This window comes from Sebastes fasciatus, chromosome 7 (genome assembly GCF_043250625.1).
Source record: "Sebastes fasciatus isolate fSebFas1 chromosome 7, fSebFas1.pri, whole genome shotgun sequence".
NCBI lineage: Eukaryota > Metazoa > Chordata > Actinopteri > Perciformes > Sebastidae > Sebastes > Sebastes fasciatus.
In genome coordinates, this window is record NC_133801.1 from 29,276,756 (window position 1) to 29,303,051 (window position 26,296).

Sequence of the window (26,296 nt, forward strand, 5' to 3'; positions counted from 1 at the left end):
ATTAAAAGTGGTTGCACACAATGCCTACATTTCATAATAAGTCAATTTATATAGTTTATTTTATATTATTTTATAATATTATAATTATTATATATTTACTTCATATTTTATATAGTCAATATTAATAATATAAATAACAAATACTTCATAATTTACAATTTTATAGTTATGTTATAATAAGTAATAAGTCTTATGCAAATGAAAATAGTTTTATTGTTGCCCCGTTTTAAAGTGTTGTAACTCATTTTATCAGTTCTCAAATGTTTACCTACTGGAAAAAATCACCTACTGTGGCCCTAGTAATCAGGTAAAGAGATGTTTGCATGACAAAATCAAACATCCCACGCTGGGTAAAGGGCATTGTTGCAGAACACATCTTACTGTAAGAATGATACGTCCAATGGATTTACGCAAACAGTTGACTTCAGCCGTAACATCCTGGCATTGTCTCCATGGAAGGAATGAGCAGAACAAAAGTTATGCTTAAAAGTTAAATAAAAATTGATTGCGTAATATCCTAAAAATTAGATATAACGTAGAACAATATGACCCTGATTCTGTAGAAAAATGGCATTTTCACATTTTCATTATTATTACCATTAAAATTGCAGTTAGCCCTACACACTACGTTTAACAACATGAAGTCTAGAAATTATTGACTTAAGGGATACGTGGAAATCAAATGAGAGGGGGAGGGGGGTTAGGTAATGAGTAAGTGAGTGGGTAGGCGTGTGTGTGTGTGTGTGTGTGTGCGTGTGTGTGTATGTGTGTGTGTGTGTGTGTGTGGGTGTGAAGCGGAGGTGGGTTTCTCTATCAGAGGCGATTTATGAGATGCTGACTCTGGATAGTTCCACTCAGGATCATCTCGATTAGTCATGGGTCGTCCTGGGCTTCAGATGTGGACATGGACCCTGTGTGTCTTCTTCAGCTGGATGTGTGTGGGGGAAGCAGTGACAGGACCGTAAGTTTACTTGTACTGTCCAAACAAATAATAATGGCGTGTGATTGAATGAATATAAATCTCGGGTAATGATTGTTTTTGCTGCATAATCTTCTGTGTTGGAGTTTCGTCCATGCCAGATCCAGTGAGATCTACTGTGTGTATGTTTCTGTGGCTGTAGGCAGTACATGGTAGCCATTCCTGCGGTTCTTGAAGCTGGAGCTGAGACCAAATTCTGTGCGAGTCTCCTGCATCCCAACGAGACTCTGGTCATGACCGTCACTCTGATGTCCCAAGAGGCGAATACAACCCTCCTCAAGCAGTCGTCCAGTGAAGACTTCCATGCCTGCCTTCAGTTTCAGGTCAGCTCTCCAGATTTGATTCATTTGCTCATTTACACAACATTCTTTGAACATGTTTTAATACAAAACTCACACATAGAGTAAGACACACAGATTTGTAACACAAAGTACACGGTATAAAATAATAAAGTGTTTTTTTCAGTAAGGCAATGGCTCTCTTGGTGTCTATAAAATATCTTTCTGTCACAGGTTCCGTTAGTGAAGAATGGAGCAGTGCATAATTTCGAGGTGGAGGTAAAAGGCGACACATTTTACTCAAAAGAAGTCAGGAAAGTCCAGATCAATGTCTATCAACCAATGACATTCGTCCAAACAGATAAACCAATCTACCTCCCTGGACAAACAGGTAACCACGAACTGATGATCTATGATGTTGTACACAATATGGCACCATAGTTCCCCTTTACAAATAATTACAGATGTGCATGCAGCACAGGGTAGAAAATTGATTTGCACAATGTCATCACAACTTATATATGAACATTTTTAGGATGTAAAAATAAAGCACCTTGCTTGTTTGGAGGTAAATGTGTATGCAGCATTCATCCTTGCTTTCCTGAAACGTTTTACTTAATGTCCCATTTCGACAATAACTCTCGCGGGTAAAGAGAAATTAATTTTGTGTGTGTGCCCCAAAATGTCAACAGGCAGTACGTGTTAAATTCACAGAAGCCCAGAAACAACATGTTAGCGTGAAATACTATTGTTAGCATATATGAAAAAGTAACTTTAGCTTATAGGAAAAAGTTCTGTTCGCAATAGTACTAAAAAGTAACACTAGCTTAGGCTATATGAATAAGTATATATGAAAAAAAAACATTAGATTACATGAAAAAAAGTTAGGTTAGCATATCTGAAAAATTAACATTAGTTTATGTGAAAAAAGTTACGTTAACATATGAAAAAAGTTATGTTGGCATATATGAAATTTCTGCTGTTTTCCTGCTGCACCAGTTAGGAGCACAGAAGTCCCTCCATTATGGATATCAATGTCAAACATTTACAATATTCATTAAAAACATGTGAGCTATCTCACCTTAAAAGCAGCACCAAAGTGCGGCCTGCGGCAAGCTGCCGTGCAAAATCTATGAAAAGCTGTAGCGGCCGCTTCAGAGTTCAGCGAGCTGCGGCCTTTTGATTCTGCAGCGAAGTGCAGCCAAACTAAAAGTTGGAAAACGTTGAACTTTTAGCGGCGCGGTGCGGCCAGAAAGTACCCGCAGTAAATCAGTAAACACATCCTGTGACCCCTGTGACCCCTGTGACACGGTGACGTTGACTGCAGTTTATGGCTGACAACAGGGGCTATAATGTAAATGCCATTAGTAAATTATCTATTTTTCTAACCTTTCCTAACTTGTAAATTTGATAGTAATGATGTAATGTCTGAGTTGTCAGAAGATCAGTTTCACTAGCCTGTGAGGATGTTTACCTCTGCTGTAGAAGAGCTGTAAAAGCTTCATGAAGTCTCTCTGCATTTCTCCCAGTGCATTTCAGAGTCATCACACTGGACACTAAGATGAGACCTGCCAGTCAGCTGGTGAGTGTTTGAACAGTCTCTCCTTTCTTTAGATCTCAGTCATGAACCACAGTGAAGCTCTGGCTCAATAGTACAACCACAGCCCCTTTAGGTAAACCTGCCTGTACTGCGCTGAAGGTCTTCCAACATGTTTGTTTACCCAGTGATAAATCCATCAACCCCTAACACTAGTTTCTCATTTTGCAACATGTTGTCGCACATAATCTCATTTGAATTGGTAATAACAGTGGAAATATACTAAAGATTAAATAGAACTGTGTATGTTTTTTCTGAATGACATACTCTGAAGACAATACTTTTTATGTTAATGTATGTCACATGTTTCATATTTTCAAATCATCAATACAAGAGCTGAAGTTTGTGTTGGCCTCTGCAGTAAATACCTGTAGATTGTAAAACATCAGAGCACTGCCTGCTCATCACCATTGAGTCAGTGATTTCTTAATGAAAAATGACGTGCAGTGAATCACCTTAAACTGAACTCATTAGCACACTGTATGACGAGAGCAATATAAACCAGCTTGCCCTTTAATAAATCTCCCTCTCTTTCTTTTTTGCAGTACAATATCATCGAAATTGAGGTAAGACTAATAATAAAAATATCCACACTTGGACACTTCACTTAATTTAAGTATACTTAATATACTTTCATGTGCTCCTTAGCTAAAAAAAAAGTGCACGGAAGTTCACTTAATTTAAGTATACTTAGTATACTTCCATGTGCCACGAAATGTTTGATTCTGATATCAAGTTGTGAGTGATAAATATACAGTAGGTACTGTGGCAGGATATTTTACACTGAACAACTTGAACAGGGCATTTCTGAATGATGACAGTAAGTATAAAGTGTAAAAAGTAAATATTGACCTTGGAAACAAAACATCTTAAGTCAAAAATCATGTTTTACATTCTGCATTTGTTTTCTTATTTTTCCCTTAACCTACTTAAATCAAGTTATTAATGTAGTTTGACAAAAATCTTAAATCAAGCTCGACTTACAAGCATTTTCTGGAGATACTAACTGTCTTCATCAGTAGATGGAGTTTGCTCGGTTTTGTTGTTGTTGTTGTTGTTATAAAAGCTAATAAGTTAAGATTGTAGAAACTGCAAAATTATTATTATTTTTAAAATATTAGCCTTTCAATACATTGATCAGAATCTGTTTGAGAGTAGTTTCAAATAGTATGTTATGAAAGTGTTCGCTTCAAGCTTATTCAAAAGTACACATGATGCTTTTCACAATGAGAGTCAACAAGTATAAGAAAAAGAAACAATCAACATGCTCTCCATGTATTCACATGAGTTTCCTATTTTTGTCATGAATACATGCTCTTCTCATTTATTTTATTCATTAGGATGCTAACAAAAACCGGATTGGACAGTGGTTGAATGAAACATCCAACAGTAAGATACTGCAGCTTTCTTACGCCTTGAACTCCGAGGCCCGTGAAGGAACCTACAAAGTTACTGTGTCGATTGGGTCAACTAAAAGACATCACAGCTTCAAGGTAGAGAAATATGGTAAGTTCTTTTATTTTACCTTGCGTTTCAATCCATTTGTAATGAAGCAAGAATGCTAATAATTATATTTTGTCCCCAGTTTTGCCTAAATTTGACGTAAAACTAGATGTAACCGATGAAGTAAGTATTGATCAGGAAGAAATCAAAGCTGAAGTATGTGCAACGTAAGTAAAAGCTCTTTCGCTCATTACACTCTTAAATAATCTAAAATGGGTCCAGATTGGAGAGTGAATGGCTCCTTTTCAACTACGCTGTTTTTTTCTATGTCTATCTAATAGGTATACATACGGACAGCCTGTACCAGGCAGTGTTAAAATGAAGGTGTGCCGACCTCTTAGTAGCTACGTGAGTAGAGTAGATCTAATCAACCCTGATGATCTGGGTGGAATCTTCGGTATTACTCCCCCATGCTACGAGGAGACCAAGCAGGTACAGTTTCTATAACAACAGTCTTGTATCTGCTGAAAGAAGATGCATATAAATGTAGACCTTACATATTCTCCTACAGAATGGATGTATACTGGAACATACCGTGCACATTTAACACTACATTAGATTAGATATATTGTCATCTATCTTTAGGGTGACCAGATGAGAATGGGTGAGATTCGGGACAGGGGAGTTGGAGCCGGGCGTGGTCACGTGGCCACAACGGGCGTGGCCTCCAGTACATTACATTCAGAGTCAACGAACCGTAGGGACAGGCGATACCAAACTTTTTTAAGTCGATACGATACCGATACTTTTTGTTAAATTTTTAACGATATCTTTACCGATACCAATACTGATACCAATAAAACATAATTATGAGTACAATTAAATAAAAATGTTTGTGCCATTAAGTGTAAAAAAAGAGTCCAGTATTTTACAGAAATACTATAATTAATTAATGAGCCACACTACATTTCCTTTCTGCCATTCTCTCACATGTTTGATGTAGAAGTTTGCGACTGTACGCCGCTGTACGCTAGATTCTGATGTCACATTGGTTTCCACAGTCATGTGACACTGGCCAGCTAAATATTTCAGGGCTGTTTTGGCACAAATGTTATACAAAAGTAGTGAAAACGTTTGAAAGTGTTGTAGCCACCCACGTTTGTATTTATATTAGGGCTGTCAATCAATTCAAATATTTAATTGCAAATCAATCAAACATTTTTTATCTGTTCAAAATGTACCTGAAAGTGAGATTTGTCAAGTATTTAATACTCTTATCAACATGGGAGTGGGAAAATATGCTTTATGCAAATTAAGGTATATATTAATTTGCTTTATTATTTAGCATAAAAAATATGCTCAAATCATAACATGGCAAACTGCAGCCCAACAAGCAACAACAGCTGTCAGTGTGTCAGTGTGCTGACTTGGCTATGACTTGCCCCAAACTGCATGTGATTATCATAAAGTGGGCATGTCTGTAAAGGGGAGACTCGTGGGTACCCATAGAACCCATTTTCATTCACATATGTTGAGGTCAGAGGTCAAGGGACCCCTTTGTTTGGAGGGTTATTTAGCCTCCTTCCAGAGGTTCCTTAGGTTTTCTAGTTTCATATGATGTCAGTATCTTCACTCTTTAAAACTGAGCCCGCTGCAACCTACAAATTGCAAGATGCATTAATGCATTAAAAAAATTTGTGGTGTTAAAATTAATTTGCGTTATCGCGTTAACGTTGACAGCCCTAATTTCTATAATTGTATCATCGATACTTTTTAAGGAATCAATACCAAATGAGTAGCTTGTGAGAAACAAAGTATCGATACCACAGTATCGATCCGCCCATCCCTAACGAACAGTAGTAATAATAATAGTAGTATTCTTTCCTACAGACTTTGCAAAATGTTTTGTTTGGATCTTGTAAGGCAGCAATGATCCACGAGTATTTCCCTCCCCACTCCTCCTGGTACCTGCAGTAACGTGTTGTCTTTCATAGTTGTTTATCAATTTGTGGCACTACTGTACACAGCTAGCAAAAAACTACAACAGCTATAATTCATGTGGGCTACAGACAACACTGTGTGGGCAACGCCAAAATAATCTTTCACAACAACATGTTTTCAATGTTTTATTAGACTTATTAACTAATCAAAACTCGGGTTTAGTTTAATCTTCGGGACAAACAGGATAGGATTCGGGATTGGAACAATCGCTCATAATATTTTGTGATGTCTGGATACCCTATCTATCTTTTCAGTCTAATGTACAAATGGAGGAGCATAAAAGTTCATTTTTGACCATGGAAATAGTAGTTTGACATAAAACAAATTTAAATCAAGCTTACTGGCTTTTTTGGGAGCTTCAACTGCATCTCACAGTCTTCACCAGCAGATGAAGCTGCTGCTCAGTTAAAGTACAGAACTTAAAGAAGGGAACTTTACACATAGTCACAAAATAACATACAAAGACAGAATATAACCTCTGTCTCAGTTCAAAGATGGTCTTTGATAGCCAAAGATGGCATGCTTCCTGATCCATACAGCAATGCTCCATAAATAATAATGAAATACTGGAGCGTATGAGGCAACTTGTGAATTGTTTGGGTTATCATTGCCATTCAAGACTGGGGTCATCTTCACATCATATTTTAAGATAAGTAGCAGAGCAATTCCATTATGAGTTAAGAACTGTACTGAGCTATATACTATATTCTACTATAAACAGTAGTTTGACACTCTCCCTCAGGCAGCAGCAAACATTAGCTAAATAATAACTTCAAGCTACAGTAGTAATGTGTGAAAAGGTAATGTTAGTTTTAAAGTTAATGTGTTAATGTATTTCATTTTATTTCATTGTGTTTTTTTAGGCGGACAAGAAAGGCTGTGCCACTTTTATATTCATGATGTCAACTTTCACAAAAATGGCGCAAAAGGCGTTGATAGATACACTGGAAGTCAGAGCCGAAGTGGAAGAGGAGGGCACAGGCAAGTCTATTTCATATTATCTTTATATTTTTAAAAATAATATTATACCAAGACAATTCCAATGCCATGTATTATAACAATGTGTCATACACATACTGTAGTTGTGACATGGATGCTTCTTGTACAGGTATTACACGCCCACAAGAGAAGAATATAAAGATTTCATATGTTATTGGAAAGCTGTCCTTCATTGACACACCCAAGATTTATCACCAAGGATCCGATGTGGAGGGAAAAGTAAGTGCATGTTAACGTCACTCCTTCAGTGTGGTTCTATACACAAAGCAATGTGCATTCTCAGTGATACACCGTTGTGCTTCCAACAGATTAAAGCAGTTTATTACAATAATACGCCCATTCCTGGCATGCCGGTGCACCTGTTTGAGGGTGAAAGGTGGTCAGCACGTCTGCTGCAGAATCTCACAACTGATAGCGATGGTGTCGCCACTTTCTCATTGAGCACAGCTGACTTTAAAGGGGACATCAACCTCCACGTAAGTAAGACTAGAACTGATATCTGTAATTCAACATTTGTTAGTCACATCGTAACCCTTTCATTAAGATGACAACCAGTCCAAGAACTGAAACCTAAAATGGTTTCTCAATATGCTGCAATTGACCAAGGTGTCACCATCGTAGCAAGTGGCCCCTTATGAAAAAGAAGTATACTTCAAGTTTATACTTGTAACTTGTAAATGTACTACTTTAATACTTCTTGGGACTAAATTGGCTCACTTTTTAGTTTATACAAGTATACTTTTAAGTATACTTTAAGTATAAGAATAGTAAACTTTGAGTACATAAATAGTTTACACTCAAGTCTTATTTTGTACTGCAACTATAATATAAATATACAGATAGTTTAGTTGTATACTTGTATCCCACTTTATAGTTTATGAAAGTGCACTTTAAAGTATACTTTCAGTAAACTAGTAGTTTCATAGTTTTTATACTGCAAATATACTTCTATATATTTGTAGCCCACGTTTTAGCAGAGATGGGGACTCGAGTCTGCAACTTGGACTTGAGTCACCCTTACGTCACAAACACAGTGACTTGAGACTTGGAAGAGTTTACTACTTCTAAACCTAAACATTTGCTTTGGCTGTAAGAACCAAAGCTTGCTTCTACCTCAACAACCATGAGCTCATTTATAGTGTTTCTTTTCTGCCATCTAGGTGAGCATCTCTCCGACATTGAGCTACATTCCTGACAGAACGCCATACTATGAGACTGGAGATCACACAGTGTCGATGGCCCAACTGTCTTCTCCTGATACTAAAACAGTCAGCTCTCTGGACGTGAAGAAGAAGGATAACCCACTTGCCTGTGACAAAGAAGAAGACATCTCCATCCACTACACTGTAGTTGGAGAGGCCCAGGGCTCTGTGGATATGATGTATTTGGTGAGTGAACATCATCTCGCCTTGTCACCAGTTCTCTTTCAGAGACAAATTTAATCATTCAAATTTGTCTGGGTGGTTAATAACACATTTTTCTGTCAAACTCAGAACACATATTTATTTTTGCTTTACCTGGACTTTAATAACATGATAAATAACCACACACCAGAACAGCAGACAGTGTTGTAATCTGCTGTTAAAGGAAGTCAGTTTTTACTACATTACTCATTCTTTGTGTCATTTTCTCTCAAATTCTCCAGGTCTTATCCAGAGGAGCTATTGTCATGCAAGGAGTTCAGCAGGTTGAAGTGCAGGATAAGTCAGGTGAGCAAAGTTTGATGTCTTGAAAATGACCCTTTAAATGAGCATGGCCAAATAATTCTGTTTTAATGACCTATGGAGGTAATGTGAGAGGTGACTGTCGTTCATAACAGTTGGTTTGTTGTTTCAGTGAATGAGGGCTATGTGTCCTTTAAGCTGGCAGTGTCTCCGGACATGGCACCAGACGTCCAGATTGTGGCATACGCCATCCTCCCCAGTGAGACTGTGATCGCCCACAGTGCCGACTTCTCCGTTGAGAAATGCTTTGCTCACAAGGTCAGCATGAGGAGAAGGTGTGACTGTTCTCATCAGACGTAGTTGTCGAATCAAAGTGTGTATTAGCTGTGTTACAAAACATCACAATATGTAGCCCTGTGTCAAAACAAAAGATCTGCCAGTTGTTATCTATTTACTTAAATACTTAAATAAACTTAGATAAACTTTTAGGGGCAACAGCCAATATTGTGGGGGTTCTGGTGAAAATAACCGATATCTGGGCTAAGACTTTCTTTTCCGTGTGCTGCTCATTAATTACAGTCTGATTAGCAACTTGAGACGTGAGAATAGAGTTGAGAGACGACGTCTACGTCCGGATTGTTTCACAATTAGCCAGTTTACACTCAGTTAATGGTTTATTTTTTAGCTAATAAAAAGCTACATCATTGTCAGACAATAGCTGGTCATATCTGAGATTGCATTTGGGCCAATGCGTTCCATCTCTTTTACTCTTCACACGGACTGTTTACCTGCATTCAAACAGAACCCACTCAAACGTGAAGTGACTGGTCAATACTACTCGGACTACAAACGGAAACCAGAACGCTTGTCCGTAGTCCGCGGATTATGCATTCATATGCAGATATCTGTTTCAATTCATTTCATTAACCCTCTGAGACCCACAATAGACCATTTTCTTTGTCTTTTTTAGGGGGGTAAATGGAGTCTTTAAGGGGAGATAGCAGGTCAGCAGTAGATGTCACATAGAAGTGGTGTACATCATCTGAAAGCTGGGAACCTGAAGATTAATTTGAGATGCAGCACTGTGTGTCAAATTGTTCTAGTCATCAATACGAAATAAACACAATTTAATTAATTTATTAATTAATTAATTAAAATACATTTTGAAAGTATAAAGTAAGGGCTTAGAACATTATGATAGAAGTACATGACTTCCATTCACATGCTCTATTATGTCTCATAAGTTGTTGCAGCAAATTTTGGGTTGATACCATTTTGTTACACAGATTTGGTGCTAAATTTTTACCAATCAAGAATTCATACAAATTAGGAATAATCCCTCCAAAATACCACATTAAGACAGAAAAAGCCATGCTGTGATTTGGTATCAAAAACCTTTGACATTTGGAGATTTCTGCAAAAATTGCATTTTTCTGCGATTGGATGGCGAGCACTGCTGTTCTGGAAACTGCTCAGAAACCCCCTTATTGTCAATCTAGCTGGGACAGCCATCTATCCTCTGAATGGTCTAGGTCTTTAGTTTGTGGCTGTAAAGTTTCATGAGGTTGTGATTATCCTAGAGGTCACCACAGGTCATTTTATACAGTGATGTCCAAGTTAAAAAAATGATCTCACTACAATGAAATGGCCACTATGGGGACTAACATCATCACACATGAATACAGTTGAGCTCATTGAATCAACAAGAGTCTCAGCTTTACAGTGATACCCAAGTTATATAATTCCAAGACTGTTTAGGGACCCCAGTATGCAGAAATATTTAAATACACCATTTTAGAATAGAAGAAAATAAAACATTTATACTGCATGCAAAAACCTGCATGTGAGTATCATAAAGTGGGCATGTCTGTAAAGGGGAGACTTGTGGGTACCCATAGAAGCCATTTTCATTCACATATCTTGAGGTCAAAAGTCAAGTGAACCCCTTTGAAAATCACCATGGCAGTTTTTCCTCCCCAAAATTTAGCCTAACTGTGCAGCATTATTCCTTAGGTTTTCTACTTTCATATGATATCTGTATCTTCACTCTAGCTATAAAACTGAACCTCCTACAGCCTCTGAAAGACGCGAAAGTCGGGTCTCAGAGGGTTAAAAGGGCCCTATGATTAAAAATCAATCAGGGAGATGTTTTTTAGACTAAAGTACACATTTGTGTGAGGTTAAAAAGATCATTGGGTTTTACCACTAAAGTCCAGATGGTGGGATGTGTCTTTTCTGTGTGTGTCAGGTGTCGCTGGAGTTTTCTCCGTCCTCAGCTGTCCCTGGAGAGGAGACCACCCTGCGTGTGACGGCCCAGCCAGACTCTCTCTGTGGGGTGAGCGCTGTCGACCAGAGCGTCCTCATCAAGGAGCCAGGGAAGACTCTGGATGCAGACAAGGTAACTGCTGGAATCAACCACAAATAGATGCATACATCATTAATGTTCCCTCTACATAATCTTTTGCACAATTAACATCATCAGTCATGCAGAGGTTACAGTTTTTACTCTGCTGCTATTTCCTTGTGTCATGTTCATTCTTTCTTCCTTTTCTCCCTCACATATGTGAGGTGTATCGCTGCACCCGATTAGACTGTTATCAGGCCATTAAACAGGCGTTATCAGGCCATTAAACAGGCGTTATCAGTCGCTATAAGCACCATAGATGTGGGTCATTAGGGGCCTACTCCACCTACTATGTTGTGAAAGTGAAACTTAAAAGACACGTTCGAACACGTTGTAAAACTGAATGAAGGAAAAAATAAAAACTTCTTTAGGTTTAGGAAAAAAAAAAACTTCTTTAGGTTTAGGCAACAAAAAACAACTTCTTTAGATTTAGGCTTAAGTTTAGTGAAAAACATTGTGTTTTGAGTTAAAATAACTACGAACACGAACACAACTACACATTGTTGGTTTCACACGTGATGCGAACTCCAGTCTCCTAGGTGAAAACACTGTGTTTTGTTTCCCATCCATCATCCCCGACATCCACCCCTTGTGGAGTTTCACACTGTCTATACTACAGTGCCTGGCTTCCGCCTCTGATCCTGTCATAATTACTACGGTCGCTAGATGCCGCTGTTGTGTTCTTTTATAACTTCTTTCAGTGATCTAGCATGTGAATAGATGATAAAACCTACTAATGGGTGTAGTAGGCCACTATTGACCCACATCAAGGCACTATTTTGACAAATGTACTTTACATCCACGTTTCAAACATTTGTCACTTTATAGCTTTGAACCACACTTTTCTTTTCAGATATTTGACTTGTTGCCTGTCAGAAAAGCATCCTTCATTCCATATGCCGCTCAAGATCCTGTAGAATGCTTGCATGTGAGACCGAGAAGATACATTTTGCCAAATCCCGATGATAGCCATGATGCTTTTACGGTTTTCCAGGTACTTCCTGAACATAAATGAATGTACAATATAAAGAATATACTAATATATTTTGTTGTTGCACATTTAATCAATGTTTCAGTGATGCCTGTATGTTGTTGTATCATCTAGAATGTAGGGATGAAGATGGCAACAAACTTGGTTATCAGAGTGCCTACATGCCTCAAGTTCAAAGGAAGAGAATACCACCAGGGCTACAGCTTTGGTGACTAATTTTTTTGCTCTATCAAGTGACACATGCTAAATATTTACCAGCATTAGAACAGATCACTGTGTAATTGCTTTCCTCTGCTTCTGATGGAACATTTTGCTTTATTTTCAGATACTATGTATATAAATTACGATGTTCCTATGGTAGCCATGAGGCAGGTACAGCTCGGTTCTAGTGGAGGTGGCTATTCTGCTCCTTCACCAATAGAGACCGTCCGCACTTTCTTCCCCGAGACCTGGATATGGGACCTGGTGGAAGTTGGGTGAGTTTTTGCCACGAAGGATTTTGATGGTCATGAAATGAGTGTATTTGAGTGCATTTTTGGGCCCAAAGAGAATGTGCACTAGAGTCCTTCTCTCTGACTTCCTGCTGTCCCCCTGTACACATGAATGGCATGAAAATAATTTACTGAAACTTCTCCTCTAGACTTTTTTTTATTTTTTATTTAACCTCATGGCTTAAAGAGTAATTTAAGGATGTTTGTGATGCTTAGGAAACTGATTTAATTATTAAGAATATTGCCAGAAATTCTTAAGCAACATGGAACCCTGTATTACTAATTTCTTTGAGTTTCTGACTTTCTGAGATCTCAAGAATGCATCTTATGAAGCAATTTCATGTCTCTGTGTATCTACTGATTCAGAGATTCTGGAACAAAGGACGTGTCCCTCACTGTCCCAGACACCATCACCACCTGGGAGACGGAGGCTTTCTGTCTGTCCTCTCGGGGTTTTGGCTTGGCTCCTCGAAAAGAGATCACCGTCTTCCAGCCCTTCTTCATCGAGCTCAGCCTTCCCTACTCCATCATCCGAGGAGAGCACTTTGAACTGAAGGCAACCATCTTCAACTACCTGACCAGCTGTATCATGGTAATGAATGTTTTCACATCACCTAAATGCTAATATCAGCATGCTAACAAGCTGATGTTTAGCAGGTGTAATGTTTACCATATTCACCCTCTTGTGCCTCATTTCCACTGCATGGTTCAGCTTGACTCGACTCAACTCACTTTTGGCTCCAGGTCCTTTTCTGTATTTTGTTTTCTACTGTGAAGAGTACCCCCTCAGTTTAGGCGGAATTCTAAAACTGCCGTGACATCATCTTCAACGCGACACTCGCTAAATCATTTCATCGGCAACCAGACAGAGGAAAGTCTGCACTTCTTCAAGTGTATGCCGTAGTTTTGCAAGCTGCCAATTTTTAAAATCTGGGTTGAATGATTACAAAAATTGCGGTCGCTATTGACGGTAGCTTGGCTATTTAAAAATGGCGAGTTTGTGCAAGATGTCCCGTGTGGCACAAGTGATGATTCTCTCTGACCAATCAGCGGTCTGCAGTGTTTTAACTCCACCTTCTAGTATCAGCTCAGCTCACTTGGAACCTCGACCGAGGTGGTATTAACCTTCCTCCTGTGTTAGCTTTCTGTTACCATCTCTTATGTTAACGGGTCGGTTTTGACCCATGTCTTAAATCAGCTGTAAAATACACTAAAAACAATTATTTATCATCCAATTTGTTTCTCATCTCTTGGTTACCTTGTTAGGCTTCCTTATCCATGAAAATATTGGTTTTAATATTTTTGGTGTGGGCCTCTGGGCCTTTTCTTTGTCAGTATACCCCTCGATTTCAATTAAAAAAATGGTAAAATGAACCTCAAGAGAATCATGTAAATAAATAAAAGGTTGTTGTGTTACCTGACTATTACTAAGGGGTATTAGAACACATCTCTTTTTTTTTGGACAATATGAGACAACAGTGGTGGTGTCTGTAAAAGCAAACTTTGAGGAAAGTGGAGCCCTGTCCTTCACCTGCAAGATTTCAGCGGGCAGCTCAGGTTTATTTTTCTTCACTGTGCCCACCATGGTAAGTTTCCTCCTGAGAAGTTCTTGTCCAAGGTCATAGCTGGTAAAGAAATTATCACAAGTGATATTGTGACCCTGCAGTCCAGTAGTCATATCGAGGACCACACGTTTTCCTTGGTTTTTCTCAGGAATGCCACTCGCAGCTTTGCCTGTGTAAATCTGTAGATTCCAGGCATAGCTGGTTTTTGCATCACAGGCTGCCCAGATTTTTATGCCGTACTTCCCTGGCTTACTGGGTATGTATTGCCGGAAGGGGCATTTTCCTCGGAAAGGGACAAGACGTTCATCCACTCTCAGTGGAAGGAGCTGCACCCATCTGTCCCAGACATCCCTGATGGGGGCAAGCTTGTCAGATCTTGCTCTGGTATCTCTGTTGTCAAATCTGAGGACTCTTGATATCATTTGAAAGGTCTGAAGTGACATTGTTGCCCGGAAAATATTTCTGCCTGTCGATGCGTCCCAGAGACTATCAGTGGCCTCATTGCAGGATCTGTGCACTCCAGCAATAAGAACAACACCAATATAAGCATCCAGGTATTCCTCATCAAGCTGGCTGTCAGTGTGTTGGCTGACAGTGCACTTATGATTTCAGTTTTGGCTCTAATTATTGCTTTATAATCTTATTTTTATAACTGGGTCGAAACCGACCCTAACAACACAAAGGTCATAATTTCAACCAGAGCATTTTATAATTTAGTGAAAAAAAATGTTTTTGTTTTATTTTGTTGAAATAGAGGTTCCTGACAAAGTCAAAAAGCCTTGATGCAATAAACAAAATTTATGTGGTTCTTTTATGCATTTAAAACCTAAAACGGGTCGGTGCCGACCCTAACACAAGAGGAAGGTTAAAAAAAGGACCAGGTAATATCCACTTTTGCTAATGGAAGACCAAAAAAGAGCGAGTCAAGCTGAGTAGAGCTGTGCCGTACCATGCAGTGAAAATGCTGCATTAGTTTTGTGTGTTAAGATACTATCATGTGCTAAGTAGCATTGAACACAAATGACTGATGGGAATGTCATTAGTTCTACATATTTGAGACTGGACAAGAAGACTGAAGAGATAAACACAGATGATTCCCTCATAAATTGTTCTTTTATGCTGATGATCTCCTTTTATACATGTATGACCCCAGTGAATCCAAATTTATTTTACTTAGTCGTTTCTCATCAAACTGATTTGAATAGATAATGACTTTACCCACTACCTTTTCAAGGTGGAATCAAAGAGACTTTTAAAGCCTTGTTGAAATCATAGACTGAATATAAGAAGTGGACGCAGTCACTGTGACGTCACCCACTGGTTTGTGGGCTACCCTTTTGAATGGTTTGAAGCTTCAAGATTGGCATTTTGGCCGTCGCCATCTTGGTTTTTTGGAACCAGAAGTGACCATATTTGGATGAGAGGGTAGAGCTGGGGGTAAATACTGGAACGGATGGTCCAAAGGATAGGAAAGCCTATTGATTAGGGGTAGGAAGCACATAGGAAGCACGTGCAGAATCGGGTAAGCGTCCACTCTAGCATCAGGGCCCGGCAGGGCCAGGTACCGTTGCTAACCATGCTAGCTAGCATCTGTAGTTCATGTTAACTGTGATATTAATGCCAATTAAGAAGCAAATTTTAACTAGAAAAAATCTGACTTGTTTGTAATATACTTGCTTGAAAAGAGCCAACTCTGTACAGTGTCTTTTAGTACAACCCGAACTCTGAGCAATGTTGTGGTAGCGACCTGTCAATCACAAGGTAGCCCCGCCCGAAGCATACACTAGTTTATCAGCTATTTAATTATGAGAGTATGAACTCATTAAGAAAATGTTTACGGAGGTAATTAATCAAGTGAGAAGTAGGGTCCTTTTCTCATAGACTTTTATACAATCAGACTCCTTTTTGCAACCAGTGGAGTCGCCCCCTGCTGGCCATTGGAAATAATGCATGTTTAAGGCACTTCTGCACTGGCTTAAATTTTTTAGACCCAGCGGTTGCCCCTTGGTTGAAACCTGGAGTTGATTACTGGTGAACTTTACCCATGTACAGTATCTCTTGCGAATCCTGTCAACTCACTCATGATGACAGACTTACCAAGGTTCTTGTAAATATTTGGAATAATCCTAATTTTCTTAACTAGGTCAGTTTTCAAACTACTTGATCATTTGATGTCTGCTGTTATTTGGTACAAAAACATTTGCAAGATGCACCTTTGAAAGGTCAAAATGGTGCAGCACTGTGCTGCAGTTTGAACGGTTGTTTGCATTTTTGCCATAAAACTCCAGTTTTTAAATATATTGTGGTCTTTCTTGAACAGGTCAATGTGTCTCCAGCCCCATCCTTAGATTACACCCTCACCCCCCTCTCTGGTGACCTGTACACATCCTGTTTGTGCGGCAGTGAGCGCAAGACCCTCAGCTGGACCATGGCCCCCTCAGCCTTAGGTGAGAGTCATGCTTTCATCCACACTGGTGGGAAATGTTAGAGGCTACCAAGGTGGAGGAACTCTTTTTCATCTCTATGAAATCAGTGAGATCCACCTCAGTGACAAATTGTTTTGACACTTTTATAATTAAAAAAGATTCTTAATCAAGTCTCACACCGTGTTCATTGATCTTTTTTAGGGGTTATGAATGTGTCAGTGACTGCTGAGGCCGTGGCATCCCACACATCATGTGACAATGAGATTGTGAGCGTGCCAGAGAGAGGTCGTATCGACGTGGTCACACGATCTCTCATAGTAAAGGTTGGTACCTTAAAACAAGATGACAAAAGTTTATCTATTAACAAGATGGAAACTCTGGAACTCACATAATTTCCATCCCTCTCAGGCTGAAGGAACTGAGATGACAAAGACCTACAACTGGCTGCTCTGTCCAAAAGGTCAGTATGTTTTACACCAGGCACGGCCCATCAAACAGTTTGAAAAAGGACAGCCCAATGCTCTAAGTTAAGAGGAGGTAGAGTGCATGTCAAAAAAGTAATGTAATTCACTACTTACAGGTAGCACTTAGTTTCATTGTGATTATGCTAATTGTGTTTAGCGTAGGTGTCTCAGATTATTTCAATGTCATTACTTGTATACATTTTATCTACCTAATGGAAGAATCCCCAATTTTGTGGCATATCTTACTTCCAGTCTGACCTGTTTCAGTACATGACCAACTAACCATCCGTTAAATCTTTGTTTTAGTGCTGAGCTGAGTGTTTGTTCTCTGTCTGCACACAGGAGAGGCGTTGACAGAGGAAATAGACATAGAACTCCCTGAAGACGTGATTGTTGGATCTACCCGTGCTTCAGTATCAGTCCTGGGTAAACTTATACATTTGGGTTTTTTTTAGTGTTTAGTTGCACTTCCACATGTTAAACTGAGATTTAAGGTGAGCACAGAGAAATTCTCCTCCTCCTGCAGATGAATTTGAAAACAGCCTACGAGGGGTGAAAGGTCAGGTTAGTTACGTATTCGGTCTCAGTGAGTCAGTGTTTTTGTGCAGGTGACATTCTGGGCCGAGCCCTGAACAACCTGGATGGGCTGCTGAAGATGCCGTATGGATGTGGGGAGCAGAACATGGCACTCCTGGCCCCCAACATCTACATCCTCCAGTACCTGGAAAACACACGGCAGCTGACCCCAGCCATCAAGGAAAAGGCTACCAACTTCCTGACCAGCGGTGAGTCTGTGTTTACTTCATATTGTAGCTGAAATATAAACTCAGGCATTTTGGGCCGATACCGACTCAAAGAGATGGATTGGATATTGGTGACAATGTGGCCAACCTGTTCAATTAAATTCTATGTTTAAATACTATATACATTTTATACTGGGATTTTAATTCCTGTTTAAGTTTTGACCAATTAGTTGCTGCATTAAAAAGGCTTACAGTTGAATTGTAATTCCTGATAATTTTGAAGATTTTTTGCCAACTTTTTGGTGCATTATTTATTATTTTAATGATAAATAACAATTCAATACATTTATATCTATGTATGTATTGTTCACATTTTGTTTTACAAAGTTAGAAAATCAATGTTAAAGTCAAGCCTGAAGTTACCTTACAGATAACAGAATGATCCCAGTCACATCCACACAGTGAGGCATACAGCTTATTAACTAAACGCTGGTATCAGATCGGTATCGGCCGATACCCAAAGCCCAGGTATTGGGACTGAAAAAATCGGATCGGTGCATCCCAACCCAAAATGTTCTTTTTCTTTTAATCTGTACATTCACACTTACGAAATTTACCTCAAATCATGAAATCAGATCTGACAATGTGTGTTTCATAAATGCTCTAATAAGCGTGTTTCTTTTGTGATACAGGCTACCAGAGACAGCTGAACTACAAGCATTATGATGGTGCTTACAGCACGTTTGGATCAGGAACAGGAAACACTTGGTGAGAACATTACTGACCAATCATCTACTAAGATTAATTATGGTGTAAAATATTCACTACGTCGTACAGCCATACCCTTTATACCAGTGATTCTCAAAGTACGGTCCGGGGACTCCCAGGGGTCACATGTCATTGGGTCCACGGAATTATTTGCTATGAATTATAATATCATGCTGTATTATTAAAAAGTACATATCTACAGATGGGGACCATTTGCACCAATAAAACAAGCATATTGTGTCCATTACCACCACCCACGTTAGCTTCACTCAGGGCGCAACAAACTGTTCCTGCTGCTGCTTAGCTTAGCTTATTAGCCAGCTAGCTAGCTGGCGAGCATGGAGAAATATTTGAGTCAGTCCACATCGACAAGTGACGCTAAGCCCAAACTAACTAAATTGAGAAAATATGACGACAGTTATATCGAGTGACAGCCGAGCTAAAGCGACATCTGATTACAAAGCACCTGAATATCAGGGCAAAACAAAGTGGTGTTAACGTGGTTGAAATTTAAATGTGTTTCTGTTTATCACTATCAAACAGGTCGGATGTATTTAGGCTGAATTGTTTCAGAATACAAATAGTTCCAATGGCATCTAAGAGTGCAAATGGTAGTAAGCATTATGGTTAATCGCTTGTCTTATTTCATCAGTTAATATCTAACTTTGTTTTAATATCCTCCTCAGGCTGACTGCTTTCGTGCTGAGATCGTTTGCCAAAGCGCAGTCGTTCATTTACATCGACCCAGCAAAGCTCGAAGAGTCTATGGTTTGGCTGACCGATAAACAACGAAAAAATGGCTGTTTTGAACGGTCAGGAAAGCTCTTTAACAACAGAATGAAGGTAATTAAAGTCCGTCTGGAGTTTCTATAAAAATGAGGTTACATGTTGATCTTCACTGCAGCAGTAGTTAAACACAAATGCATCATCAGGACTTTCATTCATGGCTCAGTAGTAGCTAATACCAGCCTCTGGCCCATTTCACGAAATGGGCGACATGCAAGCAGCAATTTGCAGCATGAAATAATTCCCCCTCATATTGATTTTAACAGGTTTCTCTTATCAAAACAAACGCGATAATGGCGACTCATGCAGGATTATTCGAGAGTCCCGTGGGACTCACAAATATATTTGCAAGTTTCCGAGTGACGACCCTTTGTGAAACAGGACACTGCCACCATTTGCAAACTGCTCAAAATGACTTCTGTGAGTGTGGCCCCTGGGTGTTGGAGGTGCAGTGATGATCTGTGTGTCTGTATGATGCTTCCTCTCTACAGGGTGGTGTGTCTGACGAAGTGACCCTCAGTGCCTACATCACTGCTGCCTTCTTGGAGATGGAGAAGCCCGTAGATGTGAGTAGACTCCTTTCACTACAAACATCTCATGCTGTTTTAACTGTAAATTGCTTGATGGAAAGAATTTACTTTACAACATATACACAAACCAATAATTTTTACACTGACAAGTAAGAAATAAAACTATTAAATACTTGACAAATCTCCCTTTAAGGTACATTTTGAAAAGATAAAAAATGTGATTCATTTGCGATTAATCCCAATAAACTGTGAACAATCGTGAGATTAATCGCGATTCAATATTTCAATCGATTGACAGCCGTAATTATAATGTGTGCTTTTAATCTGTTCTAGGATCCTGTGGTGAACCAGAGCCTGTCTTGCCTCAAGGAGTCCACCAGTGACCTCAGCAACACCTACACTACAGCTCTGCTGGCGTACGTCTTCACCCTGGCAGGAGACATGGAGACCCGTGCTCACCTTCTGAAGCACCTAGACACTGTTGCAATACAAGACGGTGAGTCATCCTCCTAAAGGAAATCATTCTGGCTTCATTACTGTGAATGAAGCTCACCTTGTGCCTGTTTGTCTGCTTGTGGATGGCTGTTTTTAGGAGGGTTCCTCCACTGGTCTCAGACAGCAAAAGACACGTCAGCCTCCCTGTCTGTGGAAATCAGCTCCTACGTGCTGCTGGCCAAACTCAGCGCCGCTCCTACAGCTGAAGACCTGGGCTACACCAGCAGCATCGTTAGATGGCTGACGGGCCAGCAGAACTACTATGGAGGCTTCTCCTCCACACAGGTACGGGCAGCCCAAACAGCATAAAGCTGGACTTTGAATTAAACGTACTGCATTGTCATCTGGTACAAATATGATGAACAAAGGTCTGTGCAATGCATTTTTCAGCTTATTCAAACTGTTTCATTAACTTATGAAGTAGGAACATTTTCTAAATGTATATAGGAATACTAAATCCTTCAGCTTATCTGACAAATTCAAAATCACATAAGTTAGACATTAGGGCTGTCAAAGTTAATGCGATAACAAAGGTATGCTAAATGCAGTACCTGTGAGGGTTTCTGGACAATATTTGTCATTGTTTTGTGTTGTTGATTGATTTCCAATAATAAATACATACATACATTTGCATAAAGCAATTTTCCCAGTCCCATGTTGATAAAAGTATTAAATACTTGACAAATCTCCCTTTAAGGTGCATTTTGAACAGATAGAAAAAATGTTTCTAAATATTTTAATCAATCGAGCCCCATTAGACACACATGGTTTTCAAAGGACAGCGACATGAGCCCATACCTCAACAGTTTAGTGTCAGTGATTATACCTGACCAAGGACAACAGCGGTGTTATAGCCCTTTAACTACGATTCACATACACTGAGCATACTGTCCTGTTTGAAATTGTAATTTTCTTAATTGATTTCTGTATGAAAATCAACAATTAAAACCTGAAATTGATAAAAGTGAACTCCTACATATGAAAGCTGTTGTATGTGTAAACAAAAGTCAATACATTTACATTTGTATAAATTAAAGCACATAAAGTATTTGGTATTTTTGTTTTTGTGTGTTGTAGGACACAGTGGTGGCTCTTCAGGCTCTGACTCTCTACTCCACTCTGGTGTTCAGTCCAGAGGGTTCCAGCACAGTGACAGTCCAGTCTCCCAGTGGTGAGATGACATTTGATGTGAACCAGAACAACAAACTGCTCTACCAGGAGAAGCTGCTGCAGGACGCGGCAGGAAAGTACAGCCTGGAGGTGAAGGGCACTGCATGTGCTGTAATGCAGGTCAGTGGTCACTGCAGCTTTACCTGGTTCTCTTTGCTATACATACACCATCCCAAACACTGCTAATATAACTATGCCCTAATGTTAGCAGCTCAGTAGGAATACAAAAGGTTTGGAAGTTCCGTACCTCCATTGCACCTCCACCTGCATTATACTTTGTTTGATCTAAAAATAAGAGGTTGTACCACGGACAGTGCCATGGGTTAATCAATACACAGCACAGCTAGACTACTGATCTTTCAGAGCCATGGTCGGGGCCGTAGTTTCTAACTTGTCCAAACCTCCGTCAGATAAAGGGTCAATGAGTCAGGCAGACTAGACTAATGGTGCATTTACACCAAGAGTGAAGCAAACTTTTTGCGCAACGCGATTACATACAAAGTCAATGCAAAGAGGTGAATGAGGCGCAAATGACAGTGCAAGGAACCTGTATGTGAATACAGCTCGCCGCCAGGTGATGTTATGAATCCAGACATGACAGCGTTTGGGTTTCCGACATTTCTGGGACTTCCACAAGATGTAAGCTACAAAGCAGCAACAGTGGTTATTCCTTCCACGGTTGATGGCGGAAACGGTGGAAAGAAAAGTTGTTGGTATCTATGGAGACAAGCTCCTTCTTCTCTCCGGCGCATCTAGCACGAATGAACATGAATGATACTAGCAGTACAACTACGCGCGAGTAAAGCGAGGCGAACATTTGCTTTGTTCTTGGTGTGAATGCAACATAACACATTCATCTAACAACCCCTCTGCTCCTACACTCTCTGTATGTACCTCACAATCCTTTAGGAAGGTTAACAAAGAGCATGCTTTTTGGTCATTTTGCTAACAAGGGTGATGACATCCCCCCTCAAATCGCCTACTGGTTGATAGTATGCACAGCAGCCAATGGGGTCAATGCATGTGAAAGTTAGTTATCAACCCTATATCTAAGATGACCAATTCAAAGGTAGCTCAATCAGGTTTGATGCTTAAACGCAGCAACATAAAACTAACATGTGAAAACAAGATGGTACTTCTCAAGGCTTAAATCCTGATGCGTCATAAACTTGAACAAATTTGAGCAAAGGAAATACTTGATATTCTTCTATGAATGTTAAACTTTCCTTGTGTACCTCTTTCCCAGATTTCACTCCGCTATAACATCCCAACTCCTCATGAAATCAGCACTCTCAGTGTCGAGATCAAGGCAGAGGCCGACTGCTCCAGCAAAAGACCGAAACTCTCTCTGAAGCTGAAGTCCCTGTAAGCAATCAACAATGCAGATCCACGTTACAGAACAATACTGACATTTTTGACTGCATCTACCAGCTCTAACTAAGTAACTGTTAATGGACGGACGGGAGAATTGTTTACAACTTGGTAGCAAATTAACGTCACATTTTTGTGGTACTTGTATTACAGATATACTGGAAGGGAGACCAGTACAAACATGGTGATCCTGGATATCAAAATGCTCTCTGGATTTGTCCCACAACCAGAGTCTTTGAAGGCTGTGAGTATATATACAGTATACATAGTATATAGTATATGAGTATAACTTTCACCTTTAGTAGAAATAGAAAAGTTTTCATCTCATTGAGGAACCACCCAGCTGATTATCATCTCCTCACAGCTTAAAGGTGCCCTGCTGGTGGATCGTGTTGAACTAAAGGACGATCATGTTCTGGTGTACATACAGGAGGTGAGAGGAATTCACAGTGAGGAACAAGAGATGCTCTTCAGATTTGTAACTGTCATCTGTTTCTTCCAACAGTTAATAAAGGATATACCCATCAACCACAGTTTAGACCTCATACAGGAGCTCCCAGTGCAGAACCTGAAGCCAGCTGTGATCAAGATCTACGACTACTACCAGCCAAGTAAATCAGTCCTCTAAGCGTCTTTTGCATGGTCAAATCCATTGTTGTCTTCGTATACGTGCGGCAGGCGTGCTCAAACGCGGGACCGACACCGTCACAGACCTATTTTTCGTTTTTTAGTTCAACTTTTGGAACGCAGCAGCACACACAGCATGTCATGTGACGTGGAACAACCAATCACAGCCGGCAGATATATTTTCTTTCTTTATTCTGTAAATATCAGTGAAGGATTTATGGTGCTGGAAATCCATTTATTTTTGTTTTGATTGTGTTTAGTTTCGTCAGTGAGGCTTCCTGCTAAATCACAGCTACTTCATCATTATCATCATTGCAGCACGCAGGTTTTGGTTGCTTAGTAACAGCGGTCGCAACAGGAGCGTAACTGAGCCCCCAGGAAGAGCGCCAGGCTTTGAAGTAAATTTTGGTAGTGGCCAAACGGCGGTACTGCAACTTCAGTGTCCGTCACGTGATACCATTGGGCCAAAAAGACTTACCCATAGACTTACATTAGGAAAGAGACGACTGTAACTCAACGGATAATTTCTTTTTTTGAGGTAAATCAACTTCCCAGTAGGACCACTTGATTAGTCCATTTTTAAATCATTAGGTCCTAAAAGTTGTCATGTGACTGAGCCCCAGAACGAGGGCTGGAGCGAGGGCTGGGAGGCGGGGTTAAAGGAAACGCTACTGCGCCTGCTCTATGGGCCCAATGGATGCGGAAGATCGCCGAATGATCCAGGGTACTTTACAGCGGCTGAGCCACTGAGCTACTTTCATAGGAATGAACGGGAATCCGCCTCCAACGCTGCATCCAGCTATCTTTATACATCCATGAGCACAACCTCCAAAAGCACATTTGAAAGAAAAGAAAGCGGCACAGCTGGCGTTTTCCGCGAGTTTTTAGACGCAGCATGTGTACGGCCCCTAAACCTCCTTTACAGAGACCACACACTGACGAACTCTGCTCCGTAGTAGAGCTGCACAACAACCTGATCAGTTATTAGAATTAGGAGTGTCACGATTCCGATTCTAAATCGGAAATCAATCGAAGTTAACTTCTGATTTCAACCATCGATAACAAAAGCAGGATTGACGATTTATTTTTATTTATTTATTATACTTTTTTTCCACTACCACCTACCTCCCTGTGTTACATAGAAAATACAGCTGTACTCAAGAAATGAGTTTACTCGTGGTTAAAACTATAAAGGCTACAGCCTACATGCAAGTTTTTTACAACCTAATTTAGATTTGGAGAATCGTGACACCCGTAATCAGAATAGTAATTTCCAGTCGTACGTTTGTTAAATGTGATAGACTGTTGAACACATGAAGCAAGTTTGACTCATTTTTTTAAATCTCTCTTCTTCTTTCTTTGCTCTCAGGTGACCAGGATGATGCAGAATACATCTACCCTTGTGCTGCCGGTAACAATATGTAATAGCATAAAGAAGCACTGCAACGTTTCTGACAAAAGTCATTTCCAAAAAAACATTTTCACCCCAACCACAAAAACCTATAATGTCTTAAATTGTTCAGAATCCCTCTCACAAGTATGTACAACAATTTGGAAATAAATCGATGACGAGCCGTGGTCGGTGCCGTAGATCCTATGTTGCACAAACCTCAGTCAGATAAAGGATCAATGAGTGAAGCAGACTATACCCCCCCTCTGCCCCTGAACTCTCTCTGCTACCAGGGGATGGAGAGGATGGGTGGTGGGAGGGGGGTCTACAACTAATGTAAAATGTCTTCACAGTGAATGGTTGTTTTCATTATTTCTTTCACAGGTTTAACAGGGAAGTGTGGTTAGTCCTCGCGCCGTCACTGATTCCAGTATAATTTAAAATTACTCGCATTTTATTACAGATATATTTGATGAACCTTTACACAACGTCTGTTTGTGTAAACATACACAAACAGTTAACAAGTATTTGCTTGTTAGTATTCTGCCACAATCCGTTGCAGCTGTGTAACTACTGTATGTGTCTGAGGTGAAATGCATGCACGATGGACAATAAAATAATTGTAATGTGAAAAAAAAAACTGTTTTTGTGTTGACCTTTTTTCACTGTTCATCTTTCTGCTGTTTATTTATTGTATATGTTTCATCCACAGGCCAGAAGTTTGCAGTTCAGCTTAGTGTGGAAGGTGAAATACGGTTAAAAAAGAAACACGTGTTCTTATGGCTTTCTGAGGAGTCTCGTCAAGTCAAACTTTATTTATACAGCACGTCTAAAAACAACCACAGTTGACCAAAGTGCTGAACATGAAAATGAATACAAAGCGAGCAGCAGAAAGAACAGAGTGAAAACAATAAACATAATGTGCACATGACTTTGTTGCAGAGAACCCAATTATAAAACTGGGAAATGGATCTTGTTAGATGGCTGACGGGGCAGCAGAATTATTATGGAGGCTTCTCCTCCACTCAGGTACAGCCTAAACAACTGCATGCTGAACTTATACTGTAGTTCCCCTCCAGACACGTTCGGCTGCTATGATTCATATTTTGTTTAA

At 39.8% G+C, this 26,296-nt stretch overlaps 1 protein-coding gene across 4 annotated transcripts in view; it reads left to right on the forward strand.

The window, feature by feature from the left end:
- LOC141770532 (alpha-2-macroglobulin-like) overlaps positions 1–25,822 on the forward strand; it is a 44,478-nt gene extending 18,656 nt beyond the window's left edge. Inside the window, exons 1-36 of one of the 4 annotated variants that reach the window (XR_012594585.1) lie at positions 808–961; positions 1,122–1,302; positions 1,492–1,648; positions 2,787–2,839; positions 3,400–3,420; positions 4,195–4,360; positions 4,440–4,524; positions 4,639–4,789; positions 7,162–7,279; positions 7,407–7,516; positions 7,606–7,773; positions 8,458–8,685; positions 8,943–9,006; positions 9,134–9,279; positions 11,210–11,359; positions 12,219–12,359; positions 12,471–12,564; positions 12,682–12,832; positions 13,214–13,439; positions 16,733–16,859; positions 17,040–17,161; positions 17,247–17,298; positions 17,645–17,728; positions 17,911–18,087; positions 18,738–18,813; positions 19,500–19,656; positions 20,091–20,165; positions 20,463–20,625; positions 20,722–20,909; positions 21,702–21,914; positions 23,041–23,159; positions 23,319–23,409; positions 23,530–23,598; positions 23,671–23,776; positions 25,162–25,425; positions 25,487–25,822. Coding sequence is in view for 3 of the 4 variants with exons in the window: in XM_074640152.1 (XP_074496253.1) it covers positions 876–961; positions 1,122–1,302; positions 1,492–1,648; positions 2,787–2,839; positions 3,400–3,420; positions 4,195–4,360; positions 4,440–4,524; positions 4,639–4,789; positions 7,162–7,279; positions 7,407–7,516; positions 7,606–7,773; positions 8,458–8,685; positions 8,943–9,006; positions 9,134–9,279; positions 11,210–11,359; positions 12,219–12,359; positions 12,471–12,564; positions 12,682–12,832; positions 13,214–13,439; positions 16,733–16,859; positions 17,040–17,161; positions 17,247–17,298; positions 17,645–17,728; positions 17,911–18,087; positions 18,738–18,813; positions 19,500–19,656; positions 20,091–20,165; positions 20,463–20,625; positions 20,722–20,909; positions 21,702–21,914; positions 23,041–23,159; positions 23,319–23,409; positions 23,530–23,598; positions 23,671–23,776; positions 25,162–25,217 (4,371 nt within the window). In the remaining variant the exon portion in view is untranslated. Of the gene's footprint in view, positions 1–807; positions 962–1,121; positions 1,303–1,491; positions 1,649–2,786; positions 2,840–3,399; positions 3,421–4,194; positions 4,361–4,439; positions 4,525–4,638; positions 4,790–7,161; positions 7,280–7,406; positions 7,517–7,605; positions 7,774–8,457; positions 8,686–8,942; positions 9,007–9,133; positions 9,280–11,209; positions 11,360–12,218; positions 12,360–12,470; positions 12,565–12,681; positions 12,833–13,213; positions 13,440–16,732; positions 16,860–17,039; positions 17,162–17,246; positions 17,299–17,644; positions 17,729–17,910; positions 18,088–18,737; positions 18,814–19,499; positions 19,657–20,090; positions 20,166–20,462; positions 20,626–20,721; positions 20,910–21,701; positions 21,915–23,040; positions 23,160–23,318; positions 23,410–23,529; positions 23,599–23,670; positions 23,777–25,161 lie in introns of those variants that run through there. The other 3 variants (XM_074640152.1, XM_074640153.1, XM_074640154.1) reach the window with 3 other exon arrangements.
- Positions 25,823–26,296: the final 474 nt, after the last annotated feature.